The sequence below is a fragment of the Pantherophis guttatus genome, chromosome 5, assembly GCF_059756535.1.
Source record: "Pantherophis guttatus breed Tessera chromosome 5, ASM5975653v1, whole genome shotgun sequence".
Lineage (NCBI taxonomy): Eukaryota > Metazoa > Chordata > Lepidosauria > Squamata > Colubridae > Pantherophis > Pantherophis guttatus.
The window spans coordinates 21806208-21829305 of NC_142067.1; the positions used below are offsets into that span (position 1 = coordinate 21806208).

Consider the following 23098-nt stretch of genomic DNA (forward strand, 5'->3'; position numbering starts at 1 on the left):
CCCACACTTGACAAATTTTATTACTTGGAGAAAACATCAGACAAAGAAGTTGTAACAGCAATATTTTTAATGACCATATTTTGCTTAGGAAAGCTTTGTCTAGACAAATTATCCCAGGCCCTGTGAATAATAGTACTACCATAATGTTATAAGGATTTATGAGAATTATAGACAGCTTGGGAAAAAACTGACAATAGTACATTAATTTATAGTAATAAAAAAAACCCAATGAGCATTTTGTAACACATAGGAATGAGAGGAACACTAAAAATCGACTAACAAGACTGTGCTTCAGGAATTTATATTGCTCTGGATAAGCAATTGCACAGCTAAGAATAGTTGTACACAGGAATGGCCTCCATCAAGAGAACATGGCAATTCCTTTCCCTGGGTGTAAGAGATGGGGGGGAGAGAACGGAGGTCTGCAGGAAAATGAGGGGAAAAGAAGTCCCATTGTGCAAATAACCACCCTTTCAAAATACAAATCAGCATGAAACACTACAATTCTAGGCAAAATTGTGGGTCCAAATATATCCTATTTTGGGTACAAAATAAATTGTAACATTTGTGCTGGTCAACCAGGAGCATTCACTTTGTATCTCACAAGGGGAAAAAAAAACCTGCTTTGCTTACAAGTTTTCATTTCTGGAAATTTCTGGATGTCTAATTAATGCTTCAACAGCAATCCAGAGAGCTGCTTAAACTTATCAATTTCTGTGATCGTTCAGTGGACTTTTTTTCTTCTTCAAACAGATAAGTCCTCATTATAGTAAAAGTAAAAGTATTTTTGAAACTCCTCTTTTCTTAACATGGCTTGTCCTGTGGTTTAGATTCCGAATTTAGTTTTCAAAGTAATGATTTTATCAAGTATTCCTGAACTTGCGCAAAGAAGATATGGATTCTTTTTTTCTTCCGAGCAACATAAATATAGATATAGAGGTATGCTGAGCTCCAAAGGCAAAAGCTCTTCTGAGGATTTGAGTTCACACTTGTGTACAACTCCTTCAAAAAACACTTGTCTTCATAGTTCTTCGTAGCCACAGTATGAAGAGTAGCTTGTGTTACCTGCCAGCTCAAGAAAAGATGTAGCGGCTTTAAGGAATTGCAGGCTGTGCAGAGTCCGACAGACTTACAAAACTGATCAACGGTAAAAGAGACTCAGACTTTTATGGTAGTTGGAATATGTGGTATGATTGGATCCAGAAACGATGGGAGAGAGACAAAGGATAATGTTGGATTATAATTATAGATGATGGTATATTTATGGTAAATATACCTTAATAGGTATTGGAAAGGTAAATTTGTATACAAGAATCTGTAAGTATTTTCTATTTTTACTCTCTGATTATTGGTGTATATATATATATATGGATATTTTGGCGATGTTACACCGTGATAGAAAAATTATACTTTTTTTTTTTTAACTACAACAAAATGCTCTAATAAAATTTATTAAAAAAAAAAAAGGAATTGCAGGCAAGAGCTATAAGGAGCCTTTCCCAATGCTCCAAAACATCTTTTTGCCTTTGAATCATACTAAAAATAATTTAGTGTTGTAGATTATATATTACAATTACTCCTTGTTTAATGACCACTTGTTCAACAACCATTCAAAGTTGTAATGCAGAACCAATAGTACTTATGACTGGTCCCCAAAGTTATGGTGATCAAAATTCAGGTGTTTGGCAAACTAACTGCACTTATCACTTCAGCAATCTCAGTCTCAGCCTCTGCTCCAGGCCTCCACAGGTACTCCTCGACTTACAACAGTTCATTTAGTAACTGTTCAAAGTTACAACAACACTGAAAAATGACCATTTTTCACACATACGACCATTGCAGCATACCCCACGGTCACATGATCAAAATTCGGAGGCTTGGCAAGTCGTTCACATTTATGACGGTCCATATGATTCCCTTTTGCGACCAAGCAAAGTCAATGGGGAATCCAGATTCACTGAACAACCGGGTTACTAACTTAACAAATGCAATAATTCGCTTAACAACGTGTGGCAAGAAAAGTCGTAAAAGGGGGCAAACGCACTTAACAAATGTTTTCACTTAGCAACATAAATTTGGGGCTCAATTGTGGCCGTAACAGCTACCTGTATTGCAATCCTAGCACCATTATCTCATTGAGGAGTGCCAATTCAAGCCATTTCAACCCAAGGGGCCCAGCCACCTCCACTGCTCTGTGCTCTGCCGGCCCTGCCACAACCAGGTGACCTTCGTGGTCTTTCTCCCATTGCTGATGAAGCACCCCTAGACTGACCTTATGTGAGGAAGTTACTGGCCACGCTAGGCTTTCTTTCCGAAGTTGCATCCACTGTACTCCAGATTGAACCGCCGTTCTTGCAATGCTTCAGAAGCTTCCTGAAAGCTTTCTTTCATGGCCAGCAGTTGCCTGACATAGGGCCAGGCCATGTGCACTTCATCAGCAATGAAAGAATTCAGGGCGGGCAGAGTGCAAGGTGGCAGGAGTGGTTGGGCTTTGTGCTGTGGCACTGACATTGCTGGCTGTGGCACAGGGTTTGAATGATACCCTGAGCTGCGGTGGCGCAGTGGCTAGAGTGCACTACTGCAGGCTACTTCTGCTGATTGCTGGCTGCCTTCAATTTGGCAGTTCAAATCTCACCAGGCTGAAGGTTGACTCAGCCTTCCATCCTTCCAAGGTCGGTAAAATGAGGGCCCAGATTGTTGGGGGAAATATGCTGACTCTGTAAACTGCTTAGAGAGGGCTGTAAAAGCACTGTGAAGCGATATATAAGTGTTATTGCTATACTCTACAGCAGTGGTGGTGATGCTGAAGGACAGGCCTGGGTAGAGATGGCAGCTGATTGAAACTGCTAATGACAACAATGGGGATTGCTGTCACTAAATGAGGTCACATGGTATCACACTTTGACAGCATTACTTAACTTATGGAAACTCCAGTCTCAATTACCATCTTGAGGGCTACCTGTAATTGCTAATTAGAAAAATGCATCCAAAGTTGGCTTTCTTGGTGTAAAATAAATTTAATGACAAATAATGAACACACACACACACACACACCAAGATATTGCCATGTATACAAGGAGCGGGGGGAGAGGGGGAGGGAGAGAGAGAGATGGCTCACTGGGCAAAATGGTTAATAGCAAAAAAAGATAGATTGTTGTTCCAATGAGCTTAGAATATAACATTTGATAAGGAACAAGCTGTCATATGAAAAGAAGCACAGGCAAAATGTAAAATAGGGATTTAATAACTGAAACCTGTAGGCTACTCTGATTACAGGTGTGATCACTCTAAGTCAGATTTTCTCAACCTACTGCTTTCCAGATTTGTTAGAACAATGACTCCCAGAATTTTTACCCAACATGGCATACAAGAGGAAGTAGAAAGCTTTGCCAGATGGTTAATGAAAAAGCAGGATTTTGAGGAGAGATTTGAAAGAAGAAAAAGAAATAGCATCTTACAGATGTTGAGAAAATACAGGAAGAGTATAATCTTCTGAGAAAGCAGGAAGCCTTTGAACTGAACTACGGAAGTGAAGGTCACGGGAAAGGATGTGCCAGAATGTAAAAATTAAGAGATAGAAAAATTCAGTTCTTGGAAGTTTTTGAAAGTCAGGACAATAGGCCAAATAGAAAACCAGTTTAAAATATATGCTCCTCTCAAAATATTAGGGGTAAATGATTATAATTCACTTTTAGGAGAATGTTTTGAAAAGCCAGAGAAAGGCAGGATATAAAACTAACACAACAATATTTGTACATAGAAGATAAATTTTACTTTAGTTGGGTAGCTGATGGCTAATGCTATCAGCAACACAAGGCTCTTTCAAAAACAATGCAGAGACAAGGGCTGTAGTTGAAGAAACAGAATTTTTTTTTACACAGATTATATCCAAAATCAGAATTCGTTGATATGATATTCTTAACGGGCACTTTCAACACACTTCAATATTTTTAATCTCTATTGTATTTTATTTTTTAAAGTATTTAGGAACTAAATGAAAACAAAAGAAAAAGGAAATAGAAAGGGTAAATTACAAACTGTAAGAATAAGTATTTACAAAAAAGAAAAAAATACTCTCCTTTATTATTCTATAAGTAATATTGAATCAAGACAGTATCTAAAAGATAATATCTCAGTTTAAAAGCTATTCTTAGCAGCAAGTCAACAACAAAAATAAAAATAAGCCATCAAAATCATAACTGAGAAGAATATCTAACTAACCTTACAGTTTGGTGCTTTAAGCTCTTGAGAAACCCCCAAAATTAAATGTTACAGAAATCTATGTGTGGACTAATCCTCTTTGATATTTAATACTGAAAGTTGTAGCACTTGTTAAAGTACAAAAAACATGGGAGTCAGTAATTAAATTCACACACTGCACTAAGCCATGATTTGCTTAGGCATGCTTATTGTATAAGTCATAATTGACTGGGTTTGTATAACACGCTAAGCCAAAAGCAAACAAATGATATTATGGCTTAGTAAGTTGCGTGAGCCAGGTCAATGTGTTAAGTGTTTTTTTTCAGGAAAGCATACATATTTTGCTAGGAAGGAACTTTCTTATTCATGAAGGGCTATGGGATTAAAAATGTATTTTGTATGTTGAATTTAGCATGCAAAATTAAAATTATTTTTTTTCCATGGTGTCATAAAATCCTTAATGTTGCGATTTCTTTACAATAAATCAATTCTAGCTAAAAAAATACCCCAATTCAATTTAATTAATTAGCCACCTTATGTTTGCAATCCTCATTTATCCAGATTTTCATTCCAGATGCCTTAATAGCCACATACTCCTTCATTGGAACCTTCTTCAAACTGATGTGCTCCAGATGCATTACAGGAAAATAGAAAGTTTTGGAATGCTGCTTTACAGAACATTCTATAATAATGAAAGTACTATATACTTTTACTGAGTCTTTCATATTCTTTCCTCAAACAAGTTATTGGCAAAGGCAATAATTCTATAACTAACTCTTTGTTTAAAATATTTCCAGGCAATTTTCAGAGCAAAGCCCATGCCAAGATCCTCAGTTATGACACAGAATACATGAAGATATTATCTGAACTATCAACCCTTAAGAATACAGCATTGTATAAAAGCTTAAGGTTTGATCCCCACTTAGTCACACTGAGAATATACTTAGTGAAATCAGTGGGACTTAGGCTGGTCATGACTAGCAAATCTCAGCAATTTTAATAGCTCTATTTGCAAAAATTATGGGATTTGAAAGTCAATCATCTAAAAACCACAAATTTTAGGGACGCCTGATCTCCTGCCAGAAATGTTACAGACAATGTTTAGAAGCTGGGCATGATTATCATGAATTACCTCCCATTCTTCAGGATTATTTTCAGAACAGAACTTTTCTCACCAGCAAGACTTCTGTCTATTTGCTTTATAGATAGTCCTCGACTTTATGACGATAATTGAGCACAAAACTTCTATTGTTAAGTGAGACATTTGTTAAGTGAGGTTTGCGCCATTTTACGACCGTTCTTGCCATAGTTGTTAAGTGAATCACTGCAGTAATTAAGTTAGCAGCATGGTCGTTAAGCGAATCTGGTTTCCCCATTGATTTGCTTGTCAAATGGTTGCAAAAGGTGATCCTGGAACAGTGCAACAGTCATAAATATGAGTCAGTTGCCAAAGCACCTGAATTGTGCTCATGTGACCATGGAGATGCTGCAACAGTTGTTAAGTGTGAAAACTGGTCATTGGTATAAGTTACTTTTTTCAATGCTGTTGTAACTAAATGGTCGCTAAACGAACTGTTGTCAGCCAAGGACTACTTATACTGTACTGTGTTCTAGATTTACGAGCAAATGGCAGCACATACTAATATGCAGACAGCTCTGATTCATAAAGTTGATGCAAGAGTAAAGCTATGTACAACATCAGTTACAATCAAAGTTGCTACACCTTGCTTTCTCTGATAGTCTGCTGAGCTTAATCACACCAAAAAGAAAAAGTTAATTTTTGAATGCATCCGCTGACATTTTTACAAAATATATCTGAACAAAAAGCCCACCTCCCTCAACCAGCACCACCTTCTAAGCAATTTAAAGACCTGAAACATCAAAAGCTGGTCTCATTGGTTATCGCTGGCACCTTTACTTGTTCCAACTGCTGTAGGAAAGCTGCATCTTTAGGGAAAGGGATAGCAACTAGGAAGAAGACTAAGTCAACTGGGAAGAACAGAGAGCTACAGGTAGTCCTCCAACTTACGACTACAACTGAGCACAAAGTTTCTCTTGCTAAGCGAGACAACCGCTAAGTGAATTTTGCCTCATTTTATGACCTTTCTTGTTACCGTTAAGTAAATCATTGCAGTTATTAAGTTAGTAACATGGTTAAGTGAATATGGCTTTCCCATTGACATTGTTTGCTAGGTTGCAAAAGGTGATCATATGACCCCGGGACATTGCAACCATCATAAATATGAACTAGTTGACAAGCATCTGAATTTTGATTACATGACTATGGGGATGCTGCAACAATCATAAGTGTGAAAAATGGTCATAAGTCACTGTTTTCATTGCCGTTGTAACTTTGAACGGTGACTAAATGATCTGTTGTAAGTAGAGGACTACATACATACATTCACATATCCATATATATAGTCCTGGAGAAAACTAGTGAAATAAAATTTCCATCAAGTTTTTCACTTTTTACAGATTTGTACATTTCTAGCCTTCATACCATTACAGTATAGATATTTGCAATTATGGTAATCAAACATTTGCAATTCAGGCAAATCTGATAAAAAATTATTCATATTTTCTACTAGATACTTGACTTAAAACCAGCAAAATGACATAAAAACAGAAGTATGGATATGTTCAAGATACAAGTAGCAGGTATATAATTCCTACATTTATTACATTTATTAGACATGCTATTTGAAAATGCAGGCCTAAACATGCTTACTCAGAATCAAACTTCACTGAGTTCAGTAGCACTAACATTCAAACATATGCTTATAAAATTGTAGTCTAAGGTTGTAACAGTAAGGTTCTTAGTTTGGGATTAAACCTCCTGAATTACTTTGTGAATATATAAATTTTTAAATCTATGTATCAAAAATGCACAAATGCAAACATTGAGAATTTGGCTAATTCTCAGCCACTAGGTCAATGGTAAAGAATACTAAAAGATGTAATTCAGCATTCTTTGGCAGGTTCACACATTGTGTACATGCACGGAATACAACTTCAGAATAGTGCAAAGCAGTCGGAACATTAAAATAGGTGGATAAAATTGAGATAATGTAATGCCAAATTATTTAGCACTCTTTTAAAAAAACTTTTACCAATTCCTGAAGTTTGCAATTTATTTTAGCAGATTATTTGCATCATTGCCATCAAGAATTTTTAGCAAACTTCTAAGATTTTTAAAAGTACTAATACCTCTTTGTGTAAAAGAATTATACAGATCAAATTAAAGCCACATTATTGTACTTTATGAGATTTCCAATTTCCTGACTAGATTCAAGTTTTCTAAGATAGGAGGCAATTTTAAAGTCTATCAAATAAATTCATTTAGGTCAGGGCTGTCAAGCTCCTGGCCCACAGGCCATGCTTGGTTTAGCAAAGGGGGAAAAAATCCCAATACATCAGTAGGTTTAGCACCCCTGATTTAGATAGATATTCTCCATGATTTATTGCTCTCTCTCAGAGGGTTTGAAGATCTATAGATAATAAAAAAGCCAAAACTTTGCATTAGCTGGTAGAAGAAAACAGCACAAGTTAACTAAATATATTCACAGCCAACCAAGAATTGTGAATTATGAAATCATTTTTTCTTTTTTTATATATATATTTCTCCCCCTTTTTGCAATTTCTATTTTTTCTTGTTTCTATTTTTCTTAGTTTCTATTAGTTTCTATTTCTAATTTTAAATTTCAGTAAAATTGTTATAAAAATGTATTCACAATCAAGTACAGACTATAGTAAGTATATCATTTGGCACACATCTAGTGGCATCCTGGATCACGCCTTCTGCATTAGCAAGTCCAGCTTTGTATTTCAAAATTGCTCAAGTTTAGCAGCAAAAAGACAAATTAAACTCTTGCCTCAGGTAGTTTATAAATTTCTTAAGAGTCAAGCTAGATGTTCAGAGATCTCATATGGTACAGTAATAGATTATATCGTTTTAGAATTATTTATCTGAATGCTATATCCTACCCTCTAATAAAACTTGGTACCACAGAGGGTGAGGACTAGCTAGGACTCTTTTGTCCTGACTTTTTAATGTGCTAGGAGTGCTATTGGCATTTCAGGTAGTTATTCAGCTAAAGTGTAAAGCACCTGCCATAAAATGTATATTGATGTATATTTGATAACAAGAGATATATGTTCAGTAACATGTAAGAATAATCTCACTAGCTAAAATGACATTCTATATTAGTAAGTCAAATTTCAGTGTTCAAAGTCCCCTCCGATTGTTTTTTTAAAGAATTCAAAACCACAGCATTTTCCCACAGGGAAGATTCTTATAATTAATTTCAAAATCTTATTTCAAATCCATCTGGATTCTTAATTTGTTTATATGGTCTGTCTGCCTGATATTTCCAAAAAGCACTCTGATGGCCTATCACACCAAAGGACTGTTAAGAAGGGGAAAAACAAAGAATATAAAGTATCATTCTGAATTTAAGAAAAGAAAGCCAATGTAACCAATCTAGATAAAACTATTCTGATTGTAGCTTGTTTCTTTTTTGCATGGAGTTTATACAAATGTTCACTATTAACTGCCTGGGAAGTAGAACAGATTATGATCCATTTACTCAGTAAATCTATACACATTCCATACATGGGTACAGCAAAGGCCACTAATTTAGAAAATTACAGATTATAGACAAGCATTCTTTGCTCTTTGAGAACGGTTTTGAATTTTTTTCTGTTTTAATATATTTAATTCATTGAGAGAGAAGAAATGCAAAGTTATTTTAGTTTAGTCACAAGTAGCATTTTGGAGCATGAGTTTCTAGCCTTGCAGAAAACCTTCCCAAAAGAAAAGGTTCTGCTACTGAAACTTGGTTGTTTCACATATCCCTCCACTCTTGAGAAAAACAAAGAGCAAACCTAACAGCCATTTCATAGTGTAATAATATAAGAGAGAGGAAGAAAAGGAAAAAGACAATAGCTACATGCAGTATTGGTAAAATGGGCGTGTATGAGAGGCTGATATTAAAACACTCTTATCAGGAGGCATGAAAAATGGTATTAAAAGGGAAGGAGAGGGGTGGGGAGGAGAGAACCAGGATAGAAACTGGGAAGTGGGTGGGGGGGGGGAATCACTCCTGATTACAGATTTGCGCACGTGGATGCCGAAGTGAAAAGGAAAGAATTATGTTGGGATATGATGATATCAATGAATGGAATTCCAAGCCTCACACAACATTAAAGAGGTTATGGAAAAGCGACGGGGACAAAAGCGAAGGGTGGCCAAAAGCAACGTGATTCTGCCCTTCTTTGCCCGCCTGGGGTCCAAAGAGGCTTATGAAAGCTGGAGGAAAGATGCGCGGGGTTGCAGCTTCAGACAAGAAGGAACGGGAAAGAGGGAGACCCGTCCTGTTTGCAAAAGTTTCTAGGGCACGAAAGGCGATGCCACCTCCCGGGGTTATCCGAGGATGCTTCCCTAGAGGAGTCCAAGAGAGAGCCATCCCGGGGGAAGGGGCACTGACGGGGCTTCCCTTTAAGGACAGAGCCCGGGTTTATTCCACCCCATCATCCGCTCCGCCCCCGGCCGACCCGCCGACCCGCGCGGCTCCCTCACCATCAGCACTTTGGCCGCGCTCTCCAGCTGAGCGATCACCTCGGAGGCTCCCCCCGCCGCCGCCGCCGCGGCCGCCGCCATCATGGTCTCTCTTCAATGACGCGCCATGCAATGCATTCTGGGACGAGGCGGCCGCCCAGCCAATCCGCGATCCCGGAGGGGCAGAAGGGCCGGGAGGGAGCGCCGGAGTCGTGCCGGCCCCGCAGAGCCGTCGTGAGGCGCTTCCCTCCCGAACGGCTGCGGGGGTGGCGGCGGAAGCGGAGGGTCGTCCCCTGAAATGGCTTCGGCGGCGGCGGCGGTTGGGAGGGGGGGGTGGAAAATGGCGAGAGAGCAGTTCCGTCAGGTCGGGGAGGGGAGGATGCGGGCATGTGTGGGACCCGACCCTTTCCCACCCCTCGGCAGCCCTGAAGCCAAATGGGGGCTGAAAGAAGTGAAGGCTTTGGAGCGGGTATTCGGAAGCCTCCCTCGACGAGAAGACCAACGTCCACCAGCTCCCAATAACTCGAGATTGAAGCCCTTTGCCAGCCAAACTGAGAGAAACCGCCGGTGGATCTGGGACTGGTTCTTCTCATTCTCAGCCACAAATAACTCCAGTCCGTTCCCAGCTGTAAAGGATTCGAGTGAGGGTCATCCAGGTCAAAGGGTTTGTTCTCCAAGCAATTCTCGATTGCAGAAAATAGGACTTCAGCAACAGAGTGGTCAATGCCTGGAATGCACTACTTGACTCTGGTTTCTTCCCCAAACCCCCAAAACTTTAACCTTAAACTGTCTACTGCTGACCTCACCCCATTCCTAAGAGGTCTGTAAGGGGGCGTGCATAAGTGCCCCAGCGTGCCTACCGTCCCTGTCCTAATATTCCTTTTTACTCTTACTCTTTTCATGTATTCAAATTATGTTTATACTTTTACCTGTTATATATGCTTGACAAATTTAAATTTATTTATTTATTTATTTATTTTATTGTCATATTTATATGCCGCCCTTCTCCCAAGGGAGTCGGGGCGGCTCACAGAATAAAACAACCCAACAATAAATAGAATTAAAATGTTAAAATCCGATTTAAGAACCCCAAATCCCCAAATTAAAATGCATGGCAGATCAGGGAATTTGCTGAAAGAGCCATGTCTTTAGGTCAGCGCGGAAGGTGCGGAGGTCGGGGGCCGTCCGGAGCCCAGTGGGTAAACCATTCCAGAGGGTCGGTGCGACCACAGAGAACGCCCTCATCCTGGGGGCCGCCAACTGACACTGTCTGGCCAATGGGACCCGGAGGAGGGCAGTCCTATGTGAGCGCACTGGGTGGTGGGAGGCCAGTAGGACGTAGTCCTGCAAGTACTCCGGGCCCATGCCATGGAGGGCTTTATAGGTGAGCACCAGCACCTTGAAGCGAATCCGGAGGACCACCGGCAACCAGTGCAGCTCACGCAACAATGGTGTTATATGGGAGTAACGGGAAGCACACGTAACTACCCGTCCGGCCACATTCTGGACCAGTTGGAGCCTCCGGGTGCACCCCAAGGGCAGCCCCATGTAGAGGGCATTGCAGTAATCCAGCCGAGATAATGAGAGCATGAGTGACCATACGGAGGGCATCCCTGTCTAGGAAAGGGCGCAAATAAATAAATGGAATGGAATGGAATGGATGTTGAAAGCTAATGCAATCCATCTACGGGGTTTGGGGCATTTGGGTTTTTTGTTTTTTAAGTAGATTCTCCCAAGAAGCTCAACACATCAGAAAAGTGATTGAACTTTGCATAATACTACATAATGTGGAATTTATATAATTTTGTGTCTAAAATTAAGCATGGAACCAACCATGTGTATCTCTACTATGATGGCCTTCTGTTCTTTTAAACAATTCAGTATAGTAAGAATTGTGCAAGAACATGTAATGCATGATAATACCACATAATCAGATTAAATATCAGATGTTGCAACTCACAGTGTGGAGATCCTTACCCTATATCGTACTTGTCTACCAAATACATTTCATCTGATCCAAAGTTTTCAGTACTTGAATAGCGTCATCAATCCTGAGACACCGGGGCCATATTGAAAACAAAATGAAGCAAGTACTGTAAGTAAATACCAATCCTTTCTTGGTAGGTAAGGCATATACTATAATAAAGTACGGTATTTCCCAAACACAAAGGCTTAGGTAAGTAGAGTTATTTAACAAAACCACGATGCTATTATGAAAGAATTCACATCACTGCTGTGTATCAAATATTAGCTGCATTTAAAATATGATCATTGTTTAATTTCTTCTGCCCTTTTCTAGAAATTAATGTCTTTGGGGTAGAGATATTGTATCCATCCATTCGCTGTTTTAATAACAAACTGATTTAATACAATACGAGGTTTATTTTTTACTATGTGAAGACTAATTTTATAATCTGCACTTCAGAATATTTTTTGACCATTCAACTCATTCACCTGCATTATGTTTAGCATATTCTGAATATGATCTCATCTAGACCAAAGATCTAAGCATTAGAGTGCAGTTGCAGCATTCTTGATCCATTGTGATTAAATTATGTCAACAGTATTGGTTTTTCTTTCAGGAGCTTTCAACTCAAGCCCAATCTGCATTCATCTTCACTTCTTTCATTCTCAAAATGTTCAAAACTCTACAGAATACCCTGAGTCACCCAGTACCCACTTTTAGTTGGCCAATAGGGGAATGCAAAGAAGTCTGCAAAGAAGTCATTACTGTAGTATTTTCCGTCACCTACCTCCCATACTCCCTCTTAACATTTTCAATTCATTTTGAATTTGATCACTTGGTTATGTCTCAAAAGTGTGTTTGGGGGGGGGGGAAACGACAACAGTTGCCTTAAGGAAAAGCTTTCTAGCTGCAAATTTGCATTTCCTACCCTAATTTAAAATCATCTTCTAAGCTGTGAAGGAGAAAGGACACTTGGGTTTTTGCAACCATTTACTTTTCCCACTGCTTTTCATCATGGCTGCACATTGTGACTGGAGTGGAGGAGACATACAAGTTAAATACTTACAGATGGTACTAGGGCCAGAACATGGAGACAGGAGGAAAGCAAGAGTTCCTGTCAACTAGAAACAAACCACCCACAATGCAAAAGGAGAAAAGATAAACCAGTAAAGAGCCAGGAGAAAAAAAAAGTTCAATCTATTGGATATTACCCATAATGTCATGGAAGGGGCTGATTCTGAGCCAGTTCAAAGAACAAATTGGAAATCCCTTTCTTCTTTTCTTTTTTGGGGAAGATTACAGTTCCCGACCCAGTTCCATGTTACACCTAAATTAAAATATTTGGTTGGTTTGGTCTGTAAACCTCTGTTTTTAGATCATATTCAAAATAAAATGATGTGCATTGATACCAGACTCTGAGGTTTCTTTCTCTTACCTGTGTCCATTTTATCTTTCAATTCTGACAGTGTCCAGTTTCTTACATTACTTCCAACTTTGTTTGCTAAGAAACAATCTCCCTACATGCCCTAAAATTAAATATAAAGAAGACCAAATTAATGCCAGTGGCTATAGCAACCAGCCTTAGAATTTATATCAAAGTGGCAGATAGCTTCTGCCTTTTAGGATCAGCCATCACTAATAAAGCAACAGGCAGTCAAGACATAACCACAGAATAGCACATGGGAGAGCAGCTGTGAAGGTCTTCAGAGAAGATATTCAGATGTGATGTGTCTATACCTCCAAAATCAGAATTGTACAAGCAATTCTCTATTTGTGACACTATAGGAAGCAAAAGCTGGACTTTGAATAAGCAGGGTAGAAATAACTTTGAACTTTTGAATTGTGAAAAAGATTCAGATTTCTTTGATCTGATCATAATCTTAGTTGAGATTCTTCCTCCTCTTCAAGGTTATTGCTTCTGGTTTTTTAATATAATGATTATAACTGCCAATAACTTTTATCTGTAAAGAAGTCATAAACCTGTATAGGATCCAGGGACTCTTTTGAAAGTGAAAATCATGTTAGAAGCTAGCATTTTGTTTCATAGCATGACAAAGTTCCATTCTGAAAATTAGTTTATTTTCTACATGAATCAGGTGTGCAGAAAGCCTGGTATGTGCCAAGGATGGACAGAGACATAGATGGTATATAGATTGATCATTAATTAATAAACCATAATTGAATAAAGTATAGTTTGATATGGCATAAACCAGAGTGACTGGATTCACATACCAGTTATTCAAAACTAAATATGCAAACTAGTATACTATTTAAAAAAGAATAATATAAAAACGATAATCTTACAAATTATTTCATAAGGAACTACTAATAGCAGTATCCCGGACAAGATGTTCTTGCATGTACATCATGAATCTAATCTTCCGGACAGATTGTGCCTCAACACTTGAAATAACCAGTCTTATAAAACTAAATTATTCTATTACTGAAATTGTACTTGTCCATATGGTGGATATTTTATTATTTAGCTAAAAGCTCATATTTCATTAGTTCTTCACTAACTAGAAGATTATTAGGAGTTACAGAGAAAATTATTCGCAAATGTGATGAGAGTGACTTATCATAGATATGAGAAATGTAAAACAAAATGCAAACAAATAAAGTAAAAACTTTTATGTAAAGTAAAAGTAAAAACAAATGCAAACCAATATACTGTGCTGCTTAAAAATAATCTTCCCATATGGTGATATAATTTTACCATATGCTGGTAAAATTAATTTGAAAACAGAATTTGGAGAGTTTAGTAACTAGAATTTACTGAATAGTTCAGTAACAACCAAATATGCAGAAGTTGTGAAAAAACTGGTCATTTTATGTTATGATCAGTAGAGAGCAGTTGTGAAGCCCACCTCCTCATCACTGTAAAGTGCCACGTTAATGACACTTCATTACCATAACACTTTAACCATATAACCATAATACCATATTTCTTCAGATTATTATATTATTTAGCACTTAAAGAAAATTCACTGAACAATTTCTAATGAAGAACATTGCTTAATGTTTTAAATTTTATTTATTTTATCCCACCTTCATTATTTTTATAAATAACTCAAGATGGCAAATATATCTAATATACCTTCCTCTTATTTTCACCGCAATAATCCTGCAAGGTTGGTTGGGCTGAGAGAGAGTGACTGACTCAAGGTCACTCCCCTGGCTTTTATACCCAAGGGAGGACTGAACTGACTCTAAATTTAATTAAAAATTTTATACTGTATATTAGAATCATCAAAAAAAATTGAGCCATTACATAGTTTTTCCCCTATCCGATGCACAGCAGATGTCTGGAACTTCAGCTCCCATAATCTTTAGATGGCATGCTTTGCTGGCTATGGATTAAAGGAATTATTCAACATTCCTAGAAGACACCAGATTGAGAAATGTTGATACAGTACAGACAGCCCTCTTCTTACAAATGGGCCACATTCTGAGAGTTCATAAGTCCACAAGTCCAACAAGCATAAAAACATGCACAATACAGTTCTTATCTTATGGTATACAAATAGATCTGTGAACAGTATACATGAGGAAGGCGGGAAAAGGTTAGTTTCTGGTGCGTCACTTACATAAGTGGCATGCTGCAAACTAATCTTTTCCTGCCTTCTCCCACTCCTTTTTGGATGGAGTTGCAGACAGACTTGTTCGTATCAATGAAAGTTCATAACTCAAAAGTTTATAAGCTGAGTAATGTCTGTATAGGACTATTGAAAAATGTGTTTTCTTTACCACTAGGGGGCCCTTTGTAACCATAATAGGTATATCGGTCATCTCATTTTGTTTGTCATAGATCTCTCCCATAGTTCTTAACACAAACTAATCAGCCTTCTAAATCTCCAAACATTACAGAATCAGCAAATACTGAATCCAGAGTGAAGGGAAGCACCATTGCTTCAATCTTAAATGCTCAGAAGGATTTTGTTTTGTGGAAAGTGGAGAGTTTAAATCACAGATGGAAAACTATAAAACTAAGTGCATTCAGGTTTTGCTATATATACATGCTTCCATTAATTATTCTTCAGGAATTCAAATTATACAATTTAACATCATTTCCACTCCCTTGCTTCCCTTGAAGACTGTTATGCTTTTTGTTACTCAAGATGGGCACTACTCTGATAAATCGCCCCTCCTTGCTACAATTACTATATTGTCCAGCAACAATGCTGGCTCTAAGACAATACCTGAAGTTGTAAATGTATTCCGTTATGCAACAGTATGACTCCATCCATAACAGACAAGCCACCTGAATTCCAAACTTAAGACTTTGAAATCAGCATGGACAATTAAATCTTGTCCATATTCAGCTTTAGCTTGTTTTCCCATATCCAATCCTCGGCAGCCTGGAGATGTGTAACCCTGACATTGGAGAAAGAAATACAACTGAATATAAATCAAAGTATTGTTAGAATCTGACTCCAGACTCATATGTGAACTTTCTCAGTCCATAGAATAATTAGATAATGTTAAAGATAATGGACCCTTGCTGGATCCAGAAACAAGTCAATTGAAAGGTCTTCTAAAACCATCTTCTGATATAATCCCAAGTAGTAGACTTGGAGGTAATACTGAATAGGGCCTCTCATCTCAACCATCCTCATTCCCTAGTCAACACTATCAAAAGTCTGAGAGGTCCTTGAGTATCAAACACTCCTCTTGCCTCTTCCCTGGTACAGATCACCTATCAAGGTAAATAAGGCCATTTCCATGCCAAACGTCTGTCTGAAGCCAGACTGGTAAATATCTAAATAATTCATTTCCTCTAAGAGTTCCTGGAGCTGTAGCACTGTAGCATTGCAGTTCTTTACCAGTTTGGTTAAAGATCTTCAAATACACTTCATCTATTCAGCCCTGAGATTCCTTAGGGATTTGGCATTTTAATAGGAACATAATTGTTTGAAATGTTAATATAATTTGTAAATATATTCAGAGCTCTTTTTGCTCTAACATTGGCTATATATATTGTTTCCTGCTCAAATTTCATTAAATTGGTTGGGAAGATAACAAGTAAAAGTAATTTATGCCATATGACTTTCTAAATTTACTATCATCTCAACAACAAAAAAATGTATTTGGGAGGAAATATGTTTGGAATGACATTTTGATTATCTGCCGATATCACTGCATTTTTCAAAATGTTTTCATTAAAGGCAAATTTGCTTTGTACAGAACAATAGCTTGGATTCTAAGATGATTTAAGAATGTTTATGGAAGGAAACTTTCCCACCCATTCCTCTCTACAGCCTACTGTGCCCTTTGAAAAAGCATTCCTAGAGATTCAGCGCCCTTCCTGAATTAAGTGGGGGCTGCACACAGAAAGGGAGACTAGTAATTTTCTCTCCACAAACTTACAGGATTCAAGTCAGCAGCTATTCATAGTAATGTTATGAAACAGCTAGAGAACTGAGGTCACAAAATTCAGAAAAATCTACCTTGTTACTGTTCTAAATATTCTAGAATTAAATAATTGATGGGTCCATGCACTGAAATAAACTATGATTTGTTATCGAAGTCAAAATTGTCTGGCTTCATGAGCATGCTAGCAGTATAGAATGTAAACAAAGTTAATGTTATTTTTTTCAATTTAACTCTGGAGACTTCAGACTTTAACCATTGCTAGCCTTCTTATTCCAACTAAAACAATAGCTAAAATGCTTAGTAGAAGAATATTGTGACTCCTATTCTTATTTCTGAAATGTTATTAATGAAAATTCTTTAGTTTTCTAAGTTTTTCCATTTGCCCAAAGAAGTTATAAATTCTTTTCAAACTTCACTGCAGCTAATAAAAATGCAACATCTCTTAAAACCAACTTGGAACATACCCAACTTAACAGGACTACCTATGAAAATAGCATTTGTAAGAACTGACGATTGATGTCATTACTAGTCCATTTTAATAAACCCATAAAGGGATATTTATGAAAGCAAAATTTTAATCCATATTTTGCTAATGCTGTTAGCAAAAATGTAACACATTAACCTCATGGACAACTCATTGGCTGCTCTTTTCAATTTCTCATCATCACTGAACCATTTAACATGTAAGTGTAATGATGTCTGAGGGATCAGGGGAATCTTATTCAACATCCCATGCTGCATCCCATCCCCTTCTTTTGTCCAGGTTCGGAAATAGAAGACATATCCAAATTGTTGCTACAGCTGGCCAATTTCTCACCCTGTCACAGCTAACATACCAGGGCAAAAAGAACAAGTAATTTAAAGCCCCCAAGTTTCCTAAATAGAGTAAAGCTGTAATTGTGGATACACCACTTAGCATTTAACTTATTATGAAACAATTCTAACGCCTCATCGTTGTTGACGTTCCTTTTTCTCATTCTCCAATTTCTGGATTCTCAACCTCAATGGCTTCTTCTGACCTCTTGCCACCGCCCTGGCTTTTCCTGAACAGTTTGCATTCCTGGTTTCTGACTCATTGTGATTAAGCTATACAGGTAGTTCTCACTTCACAAACACTTGTTCAGCAACCGTTTGAAGTTATGATGGTGCTGAACGAAGAGACCTATGAGGAGCCATCAAAGCTTCATCTCTTGCAGTGTGCCCTGCATTCACCTGAACCAAATTTCAGGTTTACCTGCATTTATGAACTTTCGGCTGCCTACCTGCTGCCAGTAGCTGCTCAGCCCTGCCCTATGTCACCACACCCACTGCATCGGACGCTACTACTCTACCAGCTGGGACGTTATTTCGCACACTGGCCAGAAGCCTTTTTCATGTGCCATCCAGGTTCTTCTTTCATTGAGGGCACATTAGGAAGGGCTGTGGGCAGCCAGGACAGCCAAAAGGGAAAAGATGGAGGTGAGATAGGTGGATGGGGGAATTCAAGTCCTTTACCTTACACTTACCATATTTTTTGGAGTATAAGTCACACCGGAGTATAAGTCTTAGTTTTTGGGAAGGAAAATAGTGGGGGGAAAAAACTCTGCCTACCAGGTATTCATCTGGCTAGCATCCTTAGCCTGGTCAGCTTCAGCACATTAGTTCGCTGGTTTCGAGCGGGGGCTCAAAAACTGAAAAATAGATTCTAAAGGACAGCTGATCGTTGGAGGGAGCGGCAATGAGAAAAGCAGGCGAAGCACAGAAGGGGTAAGAGAAGGCAGGAACTGTTCTGGGTAGCCATTTTGGGCACCGTGCGTCGTGTTTTTAGCCTCCAAACGTGTTGCGTTTTCGGGAGGTGATTGGCGGCAATGTGCTTTGGCGATCCCCGCAGCCTTGAAGGGCTCTCAAACGAAGCATTTGGAGGCTGAAAACGCAATGCACAGATCCCAAAAACATAAGCCATTGTCGGTGGCAATCTCTGCAACAAGGAAGAGGATGCGCAGAGGCCAAAGGGTGGGGGCTGGCGGGTGGGTGGGACTATATTCAGAGTATAAATTGTACCCAAATTTTCAGCCTCTTTTAGGGAGGGAAAAGTGTGTCTTATACTCTGAAAAATATGATAAGTACTTACCTTAAGTATTCCATTAGCACTTTGAGTATTCTTTATTTTAACATAGCTAATAAAATGTGTAATTAAAAAAATATGTATATTGATAAGAGATGAAGATTTACTTTGATCTACCCTAATACATAACAATATAATGCACCAGGTATAATCAAGACCAACATTTCGATACTTCCCTTAAGACAACTTTACATCACGCTTACCTGGAACTGCTGCCACTAAGCAGAGCGGTCACATGACATTTCACTTAATGACTATGTTGCTTGGTGACAGCATTGCCAGTTCCAGTTAGGGTTGTTAACTGAGTGAGGAATCCCTGTACCAAGTCCATGCTGATCCTCAGCTCCACAGACCACAATTCTGGTTTATCTTCAAACATTTCATACCCCATAAAGAACCCAAAAGAGACATCTTGGAGTTTGATTCATTTTTTTTAATAATAAATTGTGCCAGCAGAAGCTTTCAAAAGGCAAATGATAAATAAATAACAGTTAAACTGAGTTCCTGAGGAAGAACCTACCACATAAAAAGATGACAGATAGATGTAAATATAAAAATGGCATTATATAAAAAGTAGTAATACTGAATCTTTCATAAACCACCACAACACAAGCACTGCATATCTCAGAACACTCCTTTCATACAAATGTAAACAAATACACAATCATTTTGCTTAGTTTACTCTGATGGATTTAAAGATGTTGTTTTAGATAGTATCTAATCAATGGGTAGGATATGATAGATTAAAATATTAAGAAATAACATATGGAATAACATAGGAAAAACTGAAGCTTTAGATTTAAAAACATAAAATAAGCAAACACACAGTGGAATATTGCCCTCAAGTGTTATTGCAATCAGTCATTTAAAATAGGACTGTTAAACTAATCTGAATTAAGGATTTGAAAGAAAAATCTATTTAGGTATATATAGAATATAAATGATGATATTTATGGCTTAATTATCTTTAGCATTCCATTATCACTTTGAGTATTCTTTATGTTAACATAGCTAATAAAATGTGTATTTTAAACAATTAAAAAAATATCTTAAATGTATGTTTGTATTTTGATAGAGATGAAGGATTAGTTTGATCTATCATAATACGTAACAATATAATGGACCAGGCATAATCAAGACCAACATTTTGATACTTCACGTAAGACAACTATGGCTGCCACCTAAGTAGATTCTGTTCTGTATATACCTGGTTAAGATAAATCTCTGCACTTAAACAGGTCATAATAATTCAGAGTTCCAAGCAGCCTTGGAAGTGTCAGCATTGTTGTGTAGCGTAGATAAACCATTATGTGATTGTACCATCTCTGATTTCCTTTATACTGATGACATAGGGCTTACCTGCAGATTCAAACAAAATACAACTCCATGCTTTTATCATGTATGTAGTTTCTAGATCTACAAATCATCACAGATAAGCAAAAACAAAAACAAAAACCATACCCAAAATTTGTTAATATTCATCTGGTCTCAGAGATGCTTAAATCAGATGCTGGCAATCATTAAAACCCAACGTTCTTCACTATAGACTATGCTATGAAACTGATGGCATGAAAATTATACTCCAGCAACATCCGAAGGAAAAAGTTATTTATCCTTGCTTAAATGACAAAGGGAAGCTACATGCTTCGATTTTCCACCATAAAATATAATCACAACCATGAATAATTGCATTCTTAGACAACAGGGCTTGGAAAACCTCTGTTTTAAAGAAACAGTTTGCTAAATTACCCTGCACTGCCTGAAGTTAGTACATTATACCTAATCATCTGAATCAATAAATCAACTTTATATGTCCAATACATTCCAGAAATTCATTGTCACTTAGCATTATAGCTTAGAAGAGTCCTATAAATTTAAAAAAAGGATATAAGGCTCCTGATTCAATTTTAAGGCACAGAGAACTGAACATTCTCATTATATATTTCTGCATACAGATACTAAATGATAATATTCATGAATACTATATGGCAACTTACAAACACACTGAATACTGTGCATTGTGCTAGGTAGATGGGCCACAGATTTTGATCACAAAGTGATCTTGAAAGCTATGTTTTGCTGATTATCTTTTTATAGGAGGCTAAATATCCTATGAAATTAGACAACTGATTAAACCAAGCTCTCCTTCCCCCTATTCACACACCATCAATCCCTCCATGAATTAGTTTCGCCATTTGTCTTAGAGAACATATAATAGATAGCACACAATCATAATAGAAAAACCATCCACACAATACTTTATCAGCACACCTATTGAAGGTCTAAAGTTAAAGATCTTCAGTAAGAATAGATGCACAGGACCTGCCTGTGAATGGCAAGAGAAAGGTCATTTCAAACAGAAAAACAAAATAACACAAGCCATGCAGCACTCTCCACACACCAATCATTGATATCACATCCTGATACTGCCACTTACTCAGACTACGATTATACTAAATTCCAACATATTTTTCAAAAGGGAAAATAAAGCAGCTTCAACAATTGTGTCAGAATTTTGAAATGTGGAAAAATAGACATAAAGATTAGGGTCTGAATACAAAAATGGCACTGGTAAATTTAGGACATTAGACGTAATACATTTTTTCCTCTGACTAAATATTATTGCACAGACACTTTTAATCATATGTTCTTCGATCTTATGTATTTTCCTAAAATGTGACATAAGTGCGATGGATCCAATTTTTGACAAATGAGAAAAAGAAGAACAGCAGCATGATTTGTCAAAGTTAATTCCTATAATTTAGTAGGAAAAAAAAACCCTGCTATAAACAAAAATAAGTGCTCTTTGCTCACTTAAAATTAAAAAAAAAATAGCACAATGCCATAGAAGCATGTAAATGCAAAAGCAGATAAGAAAAAGTTGGTTAAGAATGTAACACACTAGAAACTAGACTGAAATCTGGATTTCAAGTGCACTCATCAACAAAGCTATTTACAGCTCTATATGGCCTAAAATCTGAAACAGCTAGCATTTAGAACCTTCTTTTCAAGTCTTTCTTTCCCGAAACTTGCATGATCCTGAACTGGAACTGATCCCAACCAAGAACTATATAAGGAAGAACCTAAATTTATGAATAAAGTTTTGTTTTAGGATTCTGTACAGTCATTTACACATATACAGGTTGACAGGCTCCATTCTGATCCAGCCCATCTTTGTTTTCTATATCAGGATTCTTAGACTGGCTTATATCTAGCCCAGAAGGCTTTGGATATCTGAATGGGTAACCATTGTCATCAAAAAATCTTCGGAAAGTGAACTCATAGAAGGCATGTTCTGTATGTTTGCCATTAGATGAGGCCTGAGGGTCCCATGCCCTGGCATTGTCTTCACTGGAGTCATCCCAAGGCCCATCTTCCTCAACTGGATCAAAATTGGAAGTGTCCATTGGATGGCTGATCTTTGGGACATAAGGAGCTGGCTGTCTGCGGATGTCAGTGGAAAAGTCTATGGAGTCAAAGAAGATGTGAGCCTTGATATCATCTGCTCCATTTCTTCCAAGTCTCTCTTCAGCGGAGCAGCAGAGTTTTGTGATAAGATCACTAGCTTCAGGGCTGAGCTTAATCTGAGAGGGAATGTGCAGAGTATTCTCCCAGTTTATCACCTAAAAAATAGAAGTATATAGTTAATGTTGAATATCAATCTGCATGAAGCTCAAGACATCCACAAGCTAAATAATTCTGCCAGTTGTTTGGTATTCAAGGTACTCAATGACAATTCTGCCTTTTGCTTTATTTTGTATGTATCTCCTCACTTACAAAGAAAGCAAATTTAACAGATAACCAGATCATGGCAGAAAGTCTCTTACTCCAAGGGATTATGGGAAGCAATTTAATTGCATATTTAGCATAGTCCTCCGTTGACTCACTTCTTTCA

General features: G+C 37.7%; 2 protein-coding genes across 2 annotated transcripts in view; both read right to left on the reverse strand.

The window, feature by feature from the left end:
• The window catches only part of XPO4 (exportin 4), a 71746-nt gene extending 61843 nt beyond the window's left edge, over window positions 1-9903 (reverse strand). Inside the window, exon 1 of the mRNA XM_034410066.2 lies at window positions 9782-9903. Coding sequence (XP_034265957.1) covers window positions 9782-9865 — 84 coding nt within the window. The 5' untranslated portion in view covers window positions 9866-9903. The remainder of the gene's footprint in view (window positions 1-9781) is intronic.
• Window positions 9904-19615: 9712 nt separating this feature from the next.
• Window positions 19616-23098, reverse strand: part of LATS2 (large tumor suppressor kinase 2) — a 51266-nt gene continuing 47783 nt past the window's right edge. The window contains exon 8 of the mRNA XM_034410132.3: window positions 19616-22826. Within this exon, the coding sequence (XP_034266023.2) occupies window positions 22332-22826 (495 nt within the window). The 3' untranslated portion in view covers window positions 19616-22331. The remainder of the gene's footprint in view (window positions 22827-23098) is intronic.